The following is a 15000-nucleotide window of genomic DNA, read 5'->3' on the forward strand; positions in this document are numbered from 1 at the left end:
TTCCCAGACTCCCTTTCCCGGTTCCCGGTTCCCGGTTCCCCGTTTCCCGTTTCCCGTTTCCCGTTTCCCGTTTCCCGTTTCCCGTTTCCCGTTCCCACATCCATTCTCGTCGCCTGAATCAGTTATGGAAGGCCTTCCTTTCTTCTGCGGTTGAGGGTGAGACTTGTCTTTGGAGAAGGAATTTGAAGGTGCATATCCTGTGTAATTCTGCGATCGATTTCCTTTGAGTTGTGAAACTCCCTCGAGTGCACGATGTCTAGTGGATAGTACCTTTTTTTTTCTTTTAAATACTGTAAATACCGTTCAGTGGCATGATTTTAAGGGAGTCCAGCTCGTTATCATCTCCGTTTCTTTTTGTGACCTCGGCGTAGGACTCAATACTCAGGACCTTGTCAAGTTCTTGCAGCGCCATTTGTTTTAAGATATTTCCAAGATGGCGGGACTGGCACCGGCTTCGTAAGACGTTCGTTCATTCACTATTTTGCGCAGTGTGGCGTATTTTGACTATGTTTATTCACAGCGACAGAGTTGAGCTCCTTTGTTGCTTCGTTTGAAACTACCGGAAACCTGGAAACATCTACCTTCTTGAGATGGCTCTGAATTTGTTGTTGTGTGGTTTTCGTTTGGTTATGTTTTACTGGACTTGGTATCATACAGATCTTGAGCAGATGTTGAAGAAAAATCGCCAAAATATTCGTCAGAATGGACACTGAAAGTTGGAAACTTCCATTAAAGTAGGTCTTCAGCCTGAAGGAGCTCATAATCGTCATTCAGAAACAAAGTTTTGCAAAATTCTCCACACAATGGCTTTTTGTCTTTCATTTTCCTGAAATTTTATTGATTACTTTAAACTAATCTTGAAATCTGATTGGTTGTTTTGTTTTACTGTCCCATTCTCACTGGCTGAGAAAAAGATGCGATTTAGAGCAAAAAATAGTGCGATTCGTGAATAAATCGCACCACCGAGAACCAATCAGATTGCAAGGATAACCAGTGATTTCAAAATGGATTTAATAAAGAGCTTAAGTGAAATGTAAACTAGGAGCCAAACTTTCCTAATTAAAAGAGGTTGGACTGGAATATAAACCATGAGGATATTTTTTGAAATATGAACGGTAAAATGCTTTGCGTTTCTTGTGTTACTTGATGCCTGAGTATTCACTTTGGGACGCTAGAGTTGTATCCCCTTCGGGAACTGATCTTGGCACGGCAAATGAACACAATTTGGAGATAATTTTAAAACTCTGAGCAACTCGTTTGTCTTGGGGGTAGGGCAGAAGATCGTTACTATTATCTGGATTCTGGATCTACCGCAACTGAAATTCGAACCGACTAAGGACTCTCACACAGGACAAATATCTCGACTGAATCAACAAAGTCTGAAGCATGCTACCTGACTCAAAGCTTGTGCTTGGCGTTATTTTAAGTCTGCGTATGAGCCAGGTGCCCATCAAGCCTGAGCTCAGGCCCGCTTTCTGTAGCATGAAGTGACTAGGAGTATTTCTACTCCCCCCTGGATGGGATACTAGTCCATCACCCCAGCATTTTATTTCTCTGGTACTCATCTATACACCGGGGTGAAGAGAGGCACTGTGAGAGTAAAGTGTCTTGACCAAGAACACAACACAATGTCCCCGGACAGGGCTCGGACCCTAACCACTCAATCCGGAGGCGAGGGCACTAACCATGAAGCCACCCCCAAACTTGGCGTAGCTCTAATTAATTTGTCAGATTTGCAAATTTGTAAGCAATAAGTGAAAGCTTTTCCACTCGGCTTGCAGGGAACTGCTATGGCTCCCTTGCGCTTGCTTAGTTTCTTGATTGTCTTGGGCCAAACAGGTGGAATTCTTTAACTGAAAATTGTTTTCTCTTCAAGTTTTAGGATCAGTCCCATAAGTCGCTTGCGAAACGATTTTTTTTTCATCGCGGTCCCCCAGGACCGAAAGGACATACTGGACCGCCAGGGATGAGGGGTCCACCAGGGACACCTGGCGCCCGGGGTCCTCCCGGCCCTCAAGGTCCTGCTGGGCCCCAGGGCCCTCCAGGGAGCATGGAGCGTAACTGGAGGCAATGTGTTTGGCAGCATAAGGATCTCGAAACTGACAAGGGCTTTCTCCTGGTAAGTTTGAAACGGGTCATAACCCTGGTAAAAAATTGGAACTAACAAATGAGTGATTTTATTTTATAACCGGTAATGTCAGCATTCGCCGTTGTGCAAACACGATAAACGACAGTCGAACGGCAGGAGGAAGAACAACCTATACGAGATAAATAATAATAATAATAATAATAATAATAATAACAAATAAACCAGCTGTACATACAAACTGAAATATATACGTTTTGTAAAACAAACCTTCAACGCATTCTGTTGGTATACCAGGACAAAGCGTTGCATAATTATAGCTAGTACATGTACAGTATAGTGAGTTCAAGTTTTGAGAAATGAAATAACAGATAGGTTAGTCTCCTTTATATAAGAGCTGTTTCTGGAAAAGTTAAAATTAATATTTTATTTTCACAGTTTTCTTTAAGCAAGTTTCCAGCGTATCCTCTTTCAGAGAAAAAAGTGACTGAATTTGATCGAAATTCACGAAGCTCGCGTTCCCAGCTTTCATGGCTGGAGCTTATGTGTACCGTACGACCGAAGAGTTTTTTTTTTCCCGCATTCTCTGCAGTAACTGCTAGATTGTGAGAATAAGACGTTTTCAGAGCTTTTAGTCTCTGATTTGTCTTTCTTTACTTTAAATTCTCCTAGGAGTGCATTTTCAAGAAAAATTCAGATGACACTGGTCTGCGCGTTTTCTACAATGGCGTACTGGGTATCTTTAATTGCGACAGGTGCTGTAAGCGGTGGTACTTCACCTTTAATGGCGCCGAGTGCAGTGCTCCATCGCCCATCGATGGTTTATTGCACATGCGAACCGGAACCGGAAATGCCTTAAAAGCGCTACTTCGTGTCCGTCATATTGAAGGAGTGTGCGAAAAAGTCCCTAAGGGGGAGGTGAGAGTGGGATTCTGGGTCGGTAACTGCTATGGTTGGGGTGATGCTGACGCGAGGACCGCATGGGGTGCAGTAGCCCGTATCTATGTGGAGGAGATGCCGCCGCCACAACATCACTAGTAACGTTTTCGTGGAGTTTCAATAAGATTGAAGTCTCTTTCTTAGGGGTTATGAGGATCGTCACGAACTTCTTGTCCTGAGAGTAGCCTTGTGCATGTAATGTAAGGTAAAAACAACCTGCAGTTGTTCCAGTAGCAAACAGGCTTTTTTAAATAAACAGCTTTGAAAGCATATAGTTCAGGATAAATCAGGATAAAGTTTCTTTGTAGATTAATTTCACTGTAACACGGCGCAGGCTCAAAATAAAAGTGGGATTTACACTAATGTAGCCTGCGTAATAAGTGCTGTAGAAGGGGGGTGGGGAGGGAAGGGAGACGTTCTACTTCCTCATTCGCGTAAATTGACAATTATTCCGTGTAGTGGACTGGAGACTAGTGGTGGATATTTACCAAGCCTGGAAGCCAGTCAAACTCATTCCCAGGGCTTTACCCTTAGCCTCCTAAACTCGAAGGGAAAAGTACTGGGAACGAGGTTAGAAGCCAGTAGGATAAAATACCGACAAAAATGGATTCAGAAGACTACAAAGAGATACAAAGTCTTCCGCAGCGAAATTCGCGCGCAAAATCCCCAACAGTGTAAGAGAAGTTACATGATTCCCCAGGTGATCAACAAGAGAAATCAAAACGTGTTTTACGTCTCTCGTGAAATTACAAGAGAGAACGGTGAAAACACAGCCAAAAAAAGCGGCTGATTCGTTGATCTATCGAAAAGATTTGTTGAGTTTAGTCTTATCAATGTTGCTGCCGGAAGATTACACTGAAGGCGGCTGAACACAGTTATTATTTCTTTTTTTTCAATAATCCAGTTACTTGTCTCCTTAAGTATTTTCGTGCCAAACTTCGTGAAATTCTAATGAGCGGTTCTTGAGAAATAGCCGTATTTCCGCGAAAGCTATTCCGCATTCAATCGCAACTTTTTGACCTACTACGCATGCGCTGCATCTTTCACTAACAAAGAACAATCTGCGAATTGCGGGGTTCTTTGCATCGTTATATTTTCCAACGTACACTTCTCATAAAAGACTAAAACCAGAAATACGCTGTGTTCAGTTATGAGGAAAAATAGCACATATAGCGCGGGCATTGACCAAACAAAATGATCGCTGTATCGACGCCATGCTTGTTTTTTTTTTTGCAATCTTTGTGCGCGTGCTGAATCGCAAAGGCAAGGGCGCGCGAAAATTGTGTTCGGCCACCTGAAGTGAACCGCCGAATTCGCCGAATAGCGGTAAGTGAGGTTTTGGTGTAGAAACTAGCTACCGTCGTGTTTTCGTAGGGACAGACTAAACTTTTCATGGAACTTGTTAGGTAGCTCCAGCGCATTTCTTCAAAAGTAATACTAGTCGTCTTACATTTAAAACCATGCTGTAATACATGTCACAAATCAGTTGATTGTTTTAAATTTGATAACCTCTAAACGAAAACGACACTTTAAGACGGTGCCTACTAAATACAAAGGTTTTTACGCCAGGTTAGGACCACGCGGAAAAAGTAGATCTTTGCAAGGGCTATTGGAATCCACAAAGAAAAATGGGGGTAGTCATGCATTTTTTCGAGATAATTAGCCTTGAATCTCAATAAAAATGCTGACATCATCATTTTTCTGAAAAAAAGAAGAAAAAGACATTTCTTCACAGATTTCCTTAGAATTTGCCTTTACATACAGAAAAGCAAACACATTTATAAAGATCTTAAAATTGCATGGTAAACGGTAACATATATAAAAAACCATTTTTGGTATGTCTTTAATGACAAAATCGTTGTAACAGCGCTCGTAGCGTTTCGCCGAAGACTTAGCCATTAGTACAAATATACTAGCTTTCTCTCGCGAATGCCGTTCTCTGATTGGCTACGCTATCATTCTCTTGCGGGTAACAAAATGTCGGCAGCTTCTTGGCGTTTTCGAAGTGACTGTGAAGAGGATGCATATGTAGACAAAGTTTTAACCGACGGGTAGATTATACTAAAACAATTCGATTAGTCGCTCTCGATTTCTATGCGTGATAATCGACTCAGGCTGCGCCCTCAAACTCAAGCTCAAATCGAGGGCAAAATTTGTCATGGAATCCTCGTTACGTCCGTTCATAATGTTCGAAGGGAGAGCGGGGAAGTATAAACAAAACGAGGGTAAAAGAAAAACGATCAAGAAACGTCAGTCATAAGGTTAAGTCTGTATAAAAGCCAAGTGGCCCATCAGGCCGGAACTTATCCCGATTTCTGTAGCATGAAGCGACTGGAAGTATGTCTAGTGCCCCCTGGATGGGATGTTAGTCCATTACAGCGTTACCCCTTACATTAAATACCATTTCAGCACTAAAGGTTAATTTTAAAAAAATTGTTGCTAGTGATTTTAACTTACAGAACATCCGATATACTAATATTGCACCATCATCGGCATCGTTACTACTTTCGGTAATTTTGCTGAAGCGTTTGGGAATCTATCAGTAACTCCCATATCTCGACCAAATCAGCGAAGTCTGAATCGCGTTACCCGACTCAAAGCGTGTGCTTGGCGTAGGTTAATTTTAAGTCTACATACGAGCCAACAGCCCCATCAGGCCGGCGCTTATCCCGACTTCTGTAGCATGAAGCGACCAGGAGTATTTCTACCCCGTCTCCGCCCCCGTCCTGGGTGGGATGCTAGTCCATCACCCCAGCAGTTTAGTTCCCCGGTACCCATTTCTACACCTGGGTGAAGAGAGGCACTATGGGAGTAAAGCGTCTTGCCCGGTCTTGCCCAAGAACACAACGTAATGTCCTCGGCCAGGGCTCAAACCCGGACCGCTCGATCCGAAGACGAGCGCAGTAACCATGAGGCCAATGCGCCTCTCGCGTTAGAAGGTGGACTGGGGAATTTATAAACAAAACGAGGTTAAAAGAAAAACGATCAAGAAACGTCAGTCATAAAGATTGTTTTAATTTAGACGAGTTAGAAAATAATAAATGATCATTAATTTTTAACAATTCGCATTTTGGTAAGCTGTCAACTTAGCGTGTTTTGGAGACGTTTTTCATTTCACAGAGTGAGAGAGATACAAAACAACACATTTGTGCCATTCCTGCTAACTTCATCATAAACGTTTTGAACAAACTTGGCTTGGATCATGCTTCGCTTCTCGCTTTCCTAATAGAAAACTTAACAGAACCCAAGGAGACGTGTAAATGTCACTACATGTCAATTTTAATGCATGCAGCTTTGGTTTTTAAAAACTAAACTCTGTTGTTACATTTCAAATCTTGTTATACGAATATAAACCTCTGTCGACCAGTTTCTCTCTTCCTTTGCACTGTTTTTCCACAACTACTCAAAACATTAATAAAGAACGCCAAACATGCCGTAGTTTTGAGGAGCTGTGAAAAATAACGGAGGCAATTTTCGTAATGCTTTTTTGCGTAGTCTTCCCTGTGAATTTATAGGTGTTTTTTTTTTTTTCTGTCGATGGAGTATTCATTAGGTCATCAGACTTCTGATTTCCTTGTGCATTTGGCAAAGAAAGTCCACATAGCTGTGAGCCACTGGGTTGATGCCTTTGTCTTCAACTAAGAAATGTTTAAACCATCCTTCGAGCTTGTCTCGCTGTCGGACAACAGTTAACTGAAAAAACAGCAATAGCAAAGATTTAACTAACCACAATAAACGTGAGAAACATGTTAATCAATCAGTCACTAAAATACTTCAGAAAGCATTTTCTAGTTCTCCCAACACGAAACACGAAGCCTTGTCTTTCTGTTCATCTAACGGGCACTTAAAATTAGCAATTTTAAGTTGAAGTGGTTTTAATTTTAATTACAAACATTGTAAAGCGCCACTGAGCTCTGGAAATGAGCGCTATATAAATTTATGTATTGTATTGTATTAACATTTTAGGCTTTCTCTACACTTCTTTGTTTATTATGAGCGATTTAGTTATGCGCGCGCCAGTCTCAAGCAAAACTGTCTTGGAAAGTTGTTTAACGCTCTTTTTTATTGCATGGCACAATGTTTATTTTCTGCTTTCTCGTGGCTGTACTTGTTGGTTAAATACAGACCAAAGTGACGCTAAGTTGTACCTTAAGTTCGTTTAGTATCTTAGTTCGGCAGAAGGAATGTTGTTGATAGCAACCTCTGTTCAGATTGTGGAAATTTATGTGGCCGACAACAGTCCATGTCTGGACTCTCACAACGGAGTACTGAAGAAAGATGAACACACCCCATGACTTATTGGTACTCTAGATTCAAATCATTCACTCGTGTACCTTGAGATAGTGTTGCCTCTGATCTTGAATCTGCCGTATAATGTCATTTAGGCGAGAAGAAAGAGGATTATCAAGGACTGGAAGAGAAGTCTGGCAAAAAACAAAGCAACAAATTCATTAGAATTCAGTGTTGCCACGTTCGCTTAACCATCAGTTATTCAGTTGAGAATGAAAGGGGCTGATTGCTACGAGGAAACAGCTTTAAACCGAATCGATTATAATCGTTAATACAGTAACGAGAATTCTGTATGTCGACATAAGCGCTTCTGATAACCTCCTTTGGGCCACGTAACTATTAGACGCGCTCATTTGGAGATCTGGAACTATCATCATGGTCAATCAGTATACTGTTCTACATAATCTTCTTTCCTTGAGCTGTAGTTCTCTTCATGTTCTCAGTTTGTCCTGACTTAGATAACAAGTCTATTGATATCTTACCATTTCGATGTCGACTTGTCCAATCGTATGCGCTCCAAACACTTGGTTAAGCCAGCTGGGGTCAACTTGAAGCCCAATCCACATGAATAGAGATATTCCATTTTCTGTCAGTAACAAATGCCCATTAAAAGGTCTAGCTACTTACAACAAACAAAATTTTGACTGGATAGTGCGGGATTTTTTCCCTTTTTTCCGCGCTTAGCGGGGGTTTCATGTTTTCCCGCGTTTGACACAGATTTTTTCCGTACTTGTCACTTCATGTTTTCCCGCGCTCGGCAGATTCTTCGCGCACTTGGCACGGATTTCATGTTTTTTCGCACTTGGCACAGATTCTTCGCGCGGTTGGTACGGGCTTCATGTTTTCCCGCATTCGACACAGATTTTTGGCGCGTTTGGCACTTCATGCTTTCCTGCGCTTTACACAGATTCTTCGCGCGATTGGCACGGGCTTCATGCTTTCCCGCGCGTGGCACATATGGCACGCTTTGGAGGTTACTTCGAGTTAATTTTTGTTTTTTGCTCGACAGATATTACAAAACTCTTCGGCTAAGAACGCAGTAGCTTAGAAATGCAGCTGTTCCTTTAAAGTGTTTTTGAGGAGACTGGGCCAATCTGGGGCTTGAGGAACGTGACCAAAACCATCTCCAGTCGTTGTGGAAATGAATAACATTACGCTCGGGTAAAGAAGAGCTACTCACCCAGCAAGTAAACACCACTTTCTGACATTCGATCAGCCGAACATCTGATAACTTTCGGAAGATCTGTCGAATCCATGTCCAAATCGTGCTGAAGGGCACCAAACAAGAACAAAAAAAAATTAACGCGTTAGAAAAATCCGACGGCATCACATCCTATCATCACAGTGAAAAATACCATTGTCACTCGATGAATTGTTAGATTAGTTTTATCAACTTTTCATGCATGCGCCCTGGTTCTTCCATTGATTGACAAATGAAAACAACGTCAGTCCGTAGGGAGAGACGTTTAATAAGGTAAGAAGTACGTAACTTAACCGTGTGAACAGAGCATACCAATGAGAAAAGCCTTGGATAGAAGTACGGCACTGACGCAGCTTGATCCATTGACATCACTGATCTCATTAACCAACTGCGATCATCAGAACTCATCTCTGAACCTTAGACACAAAACAGCAAATTAGAGTTACTTTTCTACACCAATACACTCATCTTATGTAATACCTATATATAACACCTCCCCACAGAAATTACATAAGGCCACAATGTGACAAGATTGTGTAGCTTTCCTATTATCAATTTGGAGACTTTAAATTTCCACACCAAGTGAAGAAATACCAACAGTTTAGGGCCCTGTAAAACCCAAAAATTCATATCGCAATGTAATGAAGAGGAAAACTTACCTCCTAAAAGTATGTCATTCTTTAAAATACAGTTTGTGTAGAGTGGCAACAGTTTCATACACTCTGGAAGGATCAACTAGAGACAAAATATACAAGCACATATTTTGTTTTCCTCTCGGTATGAAACTAAGACTTTTACAGGATACTTATTACATACTCATTACGCTTTATAATCATGTCTTTTCAGTGGGCTTTGGGGGCATATCAGGCGAGTTTGGTCGAGCCATGGCTCGTATTTCGTTGAGACATAGTCGACCCAAAATACCCACAGCAGGACCATACGAACCTGATATGCCGCCGAGGCGTACCAAAAAAGGCGCTATTGGCTGTTTACAGATAACACATGGAATGTGATTTAGCGTGGTCTGTACTCTTATCAACAACGATTCGTATCATCACAGTGGTCAAAATGTTGTGGACTCACGAGGTGCAGCAGGTTGCTAGTGACATTGTTACGCAAGAAAATTAAAAAAATATTCTTTACAAAAAAAACAGATTGCATTGTTTTAAAATTTTTACCTGACCAGCAGATGAAGGTGAAGCACAGTTTCTTCTGTAACAGGCCAAAATCTGTGCACATTGATTCATTAGGTTTTCCCTGATTGACTTAGGTGATGATGTGTATACTTGTCTGATGGCTAGATGAAAAGAACAACAAGCACAGAACATTTTTTTTTCTTATTCAAAACTGGTTCTTTGTGCTATAAACCTTGTTCTTGGGAACATTGAGGCAGGGGTTGACTAACTTATAATACCGTCGACTGACAAACACTATTCACTTGACTCTGAAGGTGACTTCCGTTCGATGTCAGTCACCAACAACAGTTCTTTTCAGAACTACCCTCACCCGGATGATCACACAAGACGAACTATTGATACTCCTGGGTTCAAACCATTTTTACCATTGAGGCAGGGCTCATCTTTATCGCTGCTGGTTAGTCTTGACAATATGTATGGTCTAAGATATCTGACAGTGTGTATAGCGTTGAAAGTTTGAAAACGTGGTAGGAAAAAAGTCCTTGCATTTTCTTTTTTGTAAGCCTTATGGCTAAGAAATGTTTATCCCTGTCTCCAAAGGATCTGCTCACAACATATACTCTCCCAAGGAAATTTACACCAAAAATGAATTCCCGGTTCCATGTTTAAGGGAGTAAGGAGAATCTTACTGTGGATCTTGCTGCAAGAAGAGCTCCAGGTTAGAGAATGGAGCAAATCAAAATAAAGTCAAATTCTCCTCACCTTGTTTGGCTGCAACATTGACATATGTGTCCATTTCACAGCAGCGGAACAAGTCAGATAACTGACTGCAAGTAGAGAAGGCCAAGTTGTGCACTCTTAAGCGCCGCTGTCCACTGATTGATGTATACAGCAGTGCACACTGGAAGTATGCCTGACTTTCCTCAGGTAGCTTGTCATCATGTTTGATTTCAATAGCAATAGCCTAACAGAAGAAAAGCAATCTAATGAGTGATAATCCAACACAATGCTGGATTATCCACTGTTAATTCAGGGGACAGTGTTTTTCTTCATCTTGTATCATTAAGCAAACTCAGTGAAGTATTGTTTCTCTCCCTGGCAGAATGCACTCTGATTGCAAACTACTCCCTGCACTTTTTTCAGCTTACACCAATGGTTCATTGTTACCCATATCTACTCCAAAGTGAAGAGAGGCATTATTAGAAGACAGGACAAATAGATCACAATGATAAAAGCCCGAGACTAAGTCCTCATCTTCAACTATTCAAACCAGAATAACTATCAGATCACATGGAATGAAAACTTGTTTGGCCTCCCTGATCTGCCTCGCATTATACAAGGATACTTTGTAAATGGCGAAAAAATAAAGCAAACAAAACATCTCCTTGGTAAGTTGACAGTACCTTGTGTGGATCAATGATGGCCAGTTCCACATCTGTGGTGTTGCTCATGTAACAATTGCCCCAGAAATCAACTGGCCGCAGCCCTGAGGTAATAATAATAATAAATAATAATAATAATAAAAACAATCTTTAAAGAGGAAGCGCCCTTCACGTAAATACGTGGTTTTCAGGGAGGTCCTCTATAAAATAAAAAGCATTAAAATCTAAAATAAGAAATACAAGTATCACAGATGAAAAGAGACAGCACATTACCCATGCTAAGTCACAAGAACCAGTAGGTTAAGACAGAGGAATGGGGGCTTATCCAGGAAATAAAAAAGATCTGTCAAATCACCTGTGCTACATCTCAGTCTCATGACTGCATCAAATCCAACATTACGTTGAAGATTTCTCTTGAGATCTCCACGGAACTGGTCACCATGTGTGGCTTCCTACAGTGTTCAGTTAAATAACAGGGAGACAGATTAAATTCCAAACTCTGCTTAGTTGTAAGGCACATGAATAGACACGTAATTTATGAACACTTCTGGAAATTGGAATTGGTGCACTTGCAAGCAACTGAATTTTGCAGGTTTTATATTTTTTCAAAAAGAATGTCAGAACATAAGATTTGGGAGGATGAATCATAAAGGCAATACCTTGAAATAGGAATATCTGTATATTTGTCCCCCAGTGAGAGTAGCCACTGAGCCAATGGTTGCCACATCAATGTAGGCATTAGGGAAGAGAAACAGATCCACAGCAACGCCGTTTTCCACACACTCTTTTGCAAGTTTCTCGTAGAAGGAATTCTGTGGGGTCAGTATTGTCTGAAACAAAAGAAACCAATTTTCATACCAAATTTCAACATTTCAAAAAATTAAAAAATGCTGAGAAAATGACCCTTTGTGAGGATATTATTATAAATGCACATGTTGCAATTTCTTGGTTGTTATTCATCTAACAGATGCCCAGAATTTGTTTGTCCATGTGTCAATTTATCCATCTCTCTGTCTGTCCATCCAGTTGGTTGACTGACTGACAGACTGTCTGTCTGTCTTTCTGTCTTTGATTTAGTTTTGCATACCTTCTCTTTTTCAGAGCCGAGTAGTTTTCTGTCTTCTCTGTTCTTTAATTTTCCAGGTGCTTCACCAATAGGCAAGGATGAGTGGAAAACAAACAGCTTCCCTGAAATACCAGCAGCCTGTGGGAAAATTTGATTATAGCAAATAGTGCCAAATTAGCAGAGATTAACAGCATGGAAACAGCTCTAGCAATAAACCTTTTGCACAAGCATAACATTGTTGGGGGTTTCCCACCTTTAATGCTTCTTTTCCAGCTTGAATGACAGGACCAAGCACTGTTTCTGTTTCCCTGGTTTCTCCAAACATTGTAGGAATTTGTTCCAAAAGGCTAACAATATGAATCATAGAGAAGGTATTTCAAATGACTTGCAAAATAAAACAGAGCATATTAGACTGGCACTAAGAAAGGACACTATAAGTTTACTACAGTAAAAATGTGTTGAGGTACATGTAAGTAAAAAGGTCACAGGACAGTTACTCTACTTTTTTTACACAGATGAAAACGATCTGAAAAATTATGATCATGAAGATTTTTGCAGTAATAAACATCATCCAATCTGTCCAGACATACCTGTCTACTACACTTCTGGCTTCCTGGGGACTTACTAAAAAGCCATCAACAAGGGGGACAAACACATCCTCAATATCTGAAACTACCATCATCTGTGGCTGGGCAAGGTTACCCTGTCAAAGACATAAGGAACATTTGAAGAAATGTCACAATTTCCACGCGAGTATCAAAAGTAATTCTCATTTCCCTTACCGGTAGTTTTTCTATTACTAGCTTAACCAATCAGCACACGTTTTCCTGTACTTTGTAGCAGCTACATGGACTGGACTGCAAACACCCTTTATGATTGGCTTAAGTAATCACTTTGGTCTGGGATTTACGACAACCGACTTAAAATAGCTCAAATAATTGAAGGGGTGCTTGGAAAAAGACCCTAAGTGACATCTGGTAGACTGCAAGATTCTTCTAGCAAATTGTTTTTTCCTTCCATGAGAAAAAAGGAGAATTTGAGATGACACCACAAGTCATTTGAGGCTTTTTTCCACACACCTCTTCAATTATGACAAATTTTGACACCAATAGATCAATTTATGAACAAAAAGTATCCCATATTAGCCACGTCCTACAAGATGAAGTCATTCATGACTGAGATTGAATAAAAGAACAACTGCCTCCCTTTGAATAACTCTTCAGAATGCAAATTGACTGAAGAGATGCGCCTTGCACAGTCAAACTAACACATATCAGGCATTGGCAAAGAACAGCAAGTTTTCAACGACATGCACTAACCTTGACATTGTAGAAATGCAGATGATTGCTATATGTTACAAATCCAACTCTAACGGAGGAATTCTGCTGACCATGCTCCCTATGAGACCAGGAAAATAATCTGAGTGAACTGAATTCTCTGTCACAAATTGCTTTTGTCTTTTTTTTTACTTTCTACTTCTGATCTCTAACTCCTTACTAATGACATTTAACAGGACTACAAAAATCTTTATAATATACCAGTAGCTTTGTATCATTTTTATAACATATATATATACTACCTAGTTATGCAATGCTTTTAAGTGGTATACTGTGGAATATCCCACTCAAAGCATTGCATTACTATTTTATATTTGCCATAAAAATACAATGGCCAACACAATATAATAATAATAATAATAATAATAATAATAATAATAATAATAATAATAATAATAATAATAATAATAATAAAGATCTTTCAACAGGGAGCCCACTTCACATACATGTGGTTTTCAGTGGGGCCCTGCAAAAATAAAATTGCAAAAGCTAAAGAAATAGTAGTCAGGCATGACACATGATGGGACATTTGCAAGTAATACTGTCAAATACACAACAGCTTTCCTGTATTCTGGTTGGCTGCATTTTTTTATGGTATGGTATAGAAAACAATTTACAGCAAGTCCGAACAGTCTCTCCCTGAATATGTTTCTCATCCAAACAACTTAAATTACATTTAATCAACTAAACCCTCAGAGAGAAAAAATATGCAAAGCTCACTTGGGCAGGACATCCAAGAGTTCCTTGAGCTCCTTCATAAGCATTCTAACCATCCCACACTGCATACTCTGGTATGACACATCAATCATAAATATATAGGCAGGAGCACCTGGAAGCTTTTGATCCTGAGTAGAATGAATAAGAAAAAGTACCATGTTACTCTCACAGTGCCTCTCTCCACCCAGGTGCACAAATGGGTACTGGCAAATTCAATGCTGAAGGTAACCCTGTGATGGACTAGCTTCCCATCCAGCCGAAGCAAGAATATTCCTAGTCCCTTCATGCTACAGAAACTGGGATAAGCTCCCTTACCATGTTACAGAAAAGAAAAAATAAACAAAATCTTTTTCAACTAGACTCAACTAGATAACATTTTATCCAAGATCTGTATGTAGTTTTGCACACGAAAAGACTTTTTCTATACTTTCCCCAAACTGTTGTTTTTCCTTTTTCAGAACCAGAATAAATCCAGGCAGAGATCCAATTTCTGCCAAATCTGTAGGTGACATGTATTAATTTTGAATGAACTACTGTGAAACTTGTTACGGGTTGCTTAAAATTATGATTTACCCAGACATAATTTACTTCTTCACACCTAGTTTACAGGTGTGGATAACAGGTCTTAGGATTTTCATATTTCTGTATGAATCCTAACTAGTTGTTTTGCACACAGCTCTACTAAAGGTGGCTCCATAGGGTAATCAGTTATAGCATTGTGCACGCAAGTGTTATGTTTTGAATGCTATTTTTGCATTCGCTTTCACACCTAGTCCTCTCAAACTTATTACATGTAATAAGCAATGATTAAATAGTGTTTTGCTATCATCTGGGGTAAAATTTTGG

At 40.2% G+C, this 15000-nt stretch overlaps 2 protein-coding genes across 2 annotated transcripts in view; one reads left to right on the forward strand and one right to left on the reverse strand.

Moving 5' to 3' along the window:
* LOC145497164 (collagen triple helix repeat-containing protein 1-like) overlaps positions 1 to 3979 on the forward strand; it is a 9209-nt gene extending 5230 nt beyond the window's left edge. The window contains exons 3-4 of the mRNA XM_081476967.1: positions 1883 to 2119; positions 2759 to 3979. Of these exons, the coding sequence (XP_081333093.1) occupies positions 1883 to 2119; positions 2759 to 3124 (603 nt within the window). The 3' untranslated portion in view covers positions 3125 to 3979. The remainder of the gene's footprint in view (positions 1 to 1882; positions 2120 to 2758) is intronic.
* Positions 3980 to 6022: 2043 nt separating this feature from the next.
* Positions 6023 to 15000, reverse strand: part of LOC145496618 (protein transport protein Sec24C-like) — an 18173-nt gene continuing 9195 nt past the window's right edge. Inside the window, exons 11-26 of the mRNA XM_081476323.1 lie at positions 14158 to 14282; positions 13420 to 13498; positions 12691 to 12803; positions 12354 to 12447; positions 12122 to 12238; positions 11694 to 11864; positions 11390 to 11486; positions 11056 to 11138; positions 10415 to 10616; positions 9695 to 9813; positions 9176 to 9251; positions 8829 to 8932; positions 8496 to 8583; positions 7798 to 7901; positions 7360 to 7449; positions 6023 to 6718 (exon numbers count right to left, since the gene is read on the reverse strand). Coding sequence (XP_081332449.1) covers positions 6575 to 6718; positions 7360 to 7449; positions 7798 to 7901; positions 8496 to 8583; positions 8829 to 8932; positions 9176 to 9251; positions 9695 to 9813; positions 10415 to 10616; positions 11056 to 11138; positions 11390 to 11486; positions 11694 to 11864; positions 12122 to 12238; positions 12354 to 12447; positions 12691 to 12803; positions 13420 to 13498; positions 14158 to 14282 — 1806 coding nt within the window. The 3' untranslated portion in view covers positions 6023 to 6574. The remainder of the gene's footprint in view (positions 6719 to 7359; positions 7450 to 7797; positions 7902 to 8495; positions 8584 to 8828; positions 8933 to 9175; positions 9252 to 9694; positions 9814 to 10414; positions 10617 to 11055; positions 11139 to 11389; positions 11487 to 11693; positions 11865 to 12121; positions 12239 to 12353; positions 12448 to 12690; positions 12804 to 13419; positions 13499 to 14157; positions 14283 to 15000) is intronic.

This window comes from Orbicella franksi, chromosome 9, assembly GCF_964199315.1.
Source record: "Orbicella franksi chromosome 9, jaOrbFran1.1, whole genome shotgun sequence".
Classification (NCBI taxonomy): Eukaryota; Metazoa; Cnidaria; class Anthozoa; order Scleractinia; family Merulinidae; genus Orbicella; species Orbicella franksi.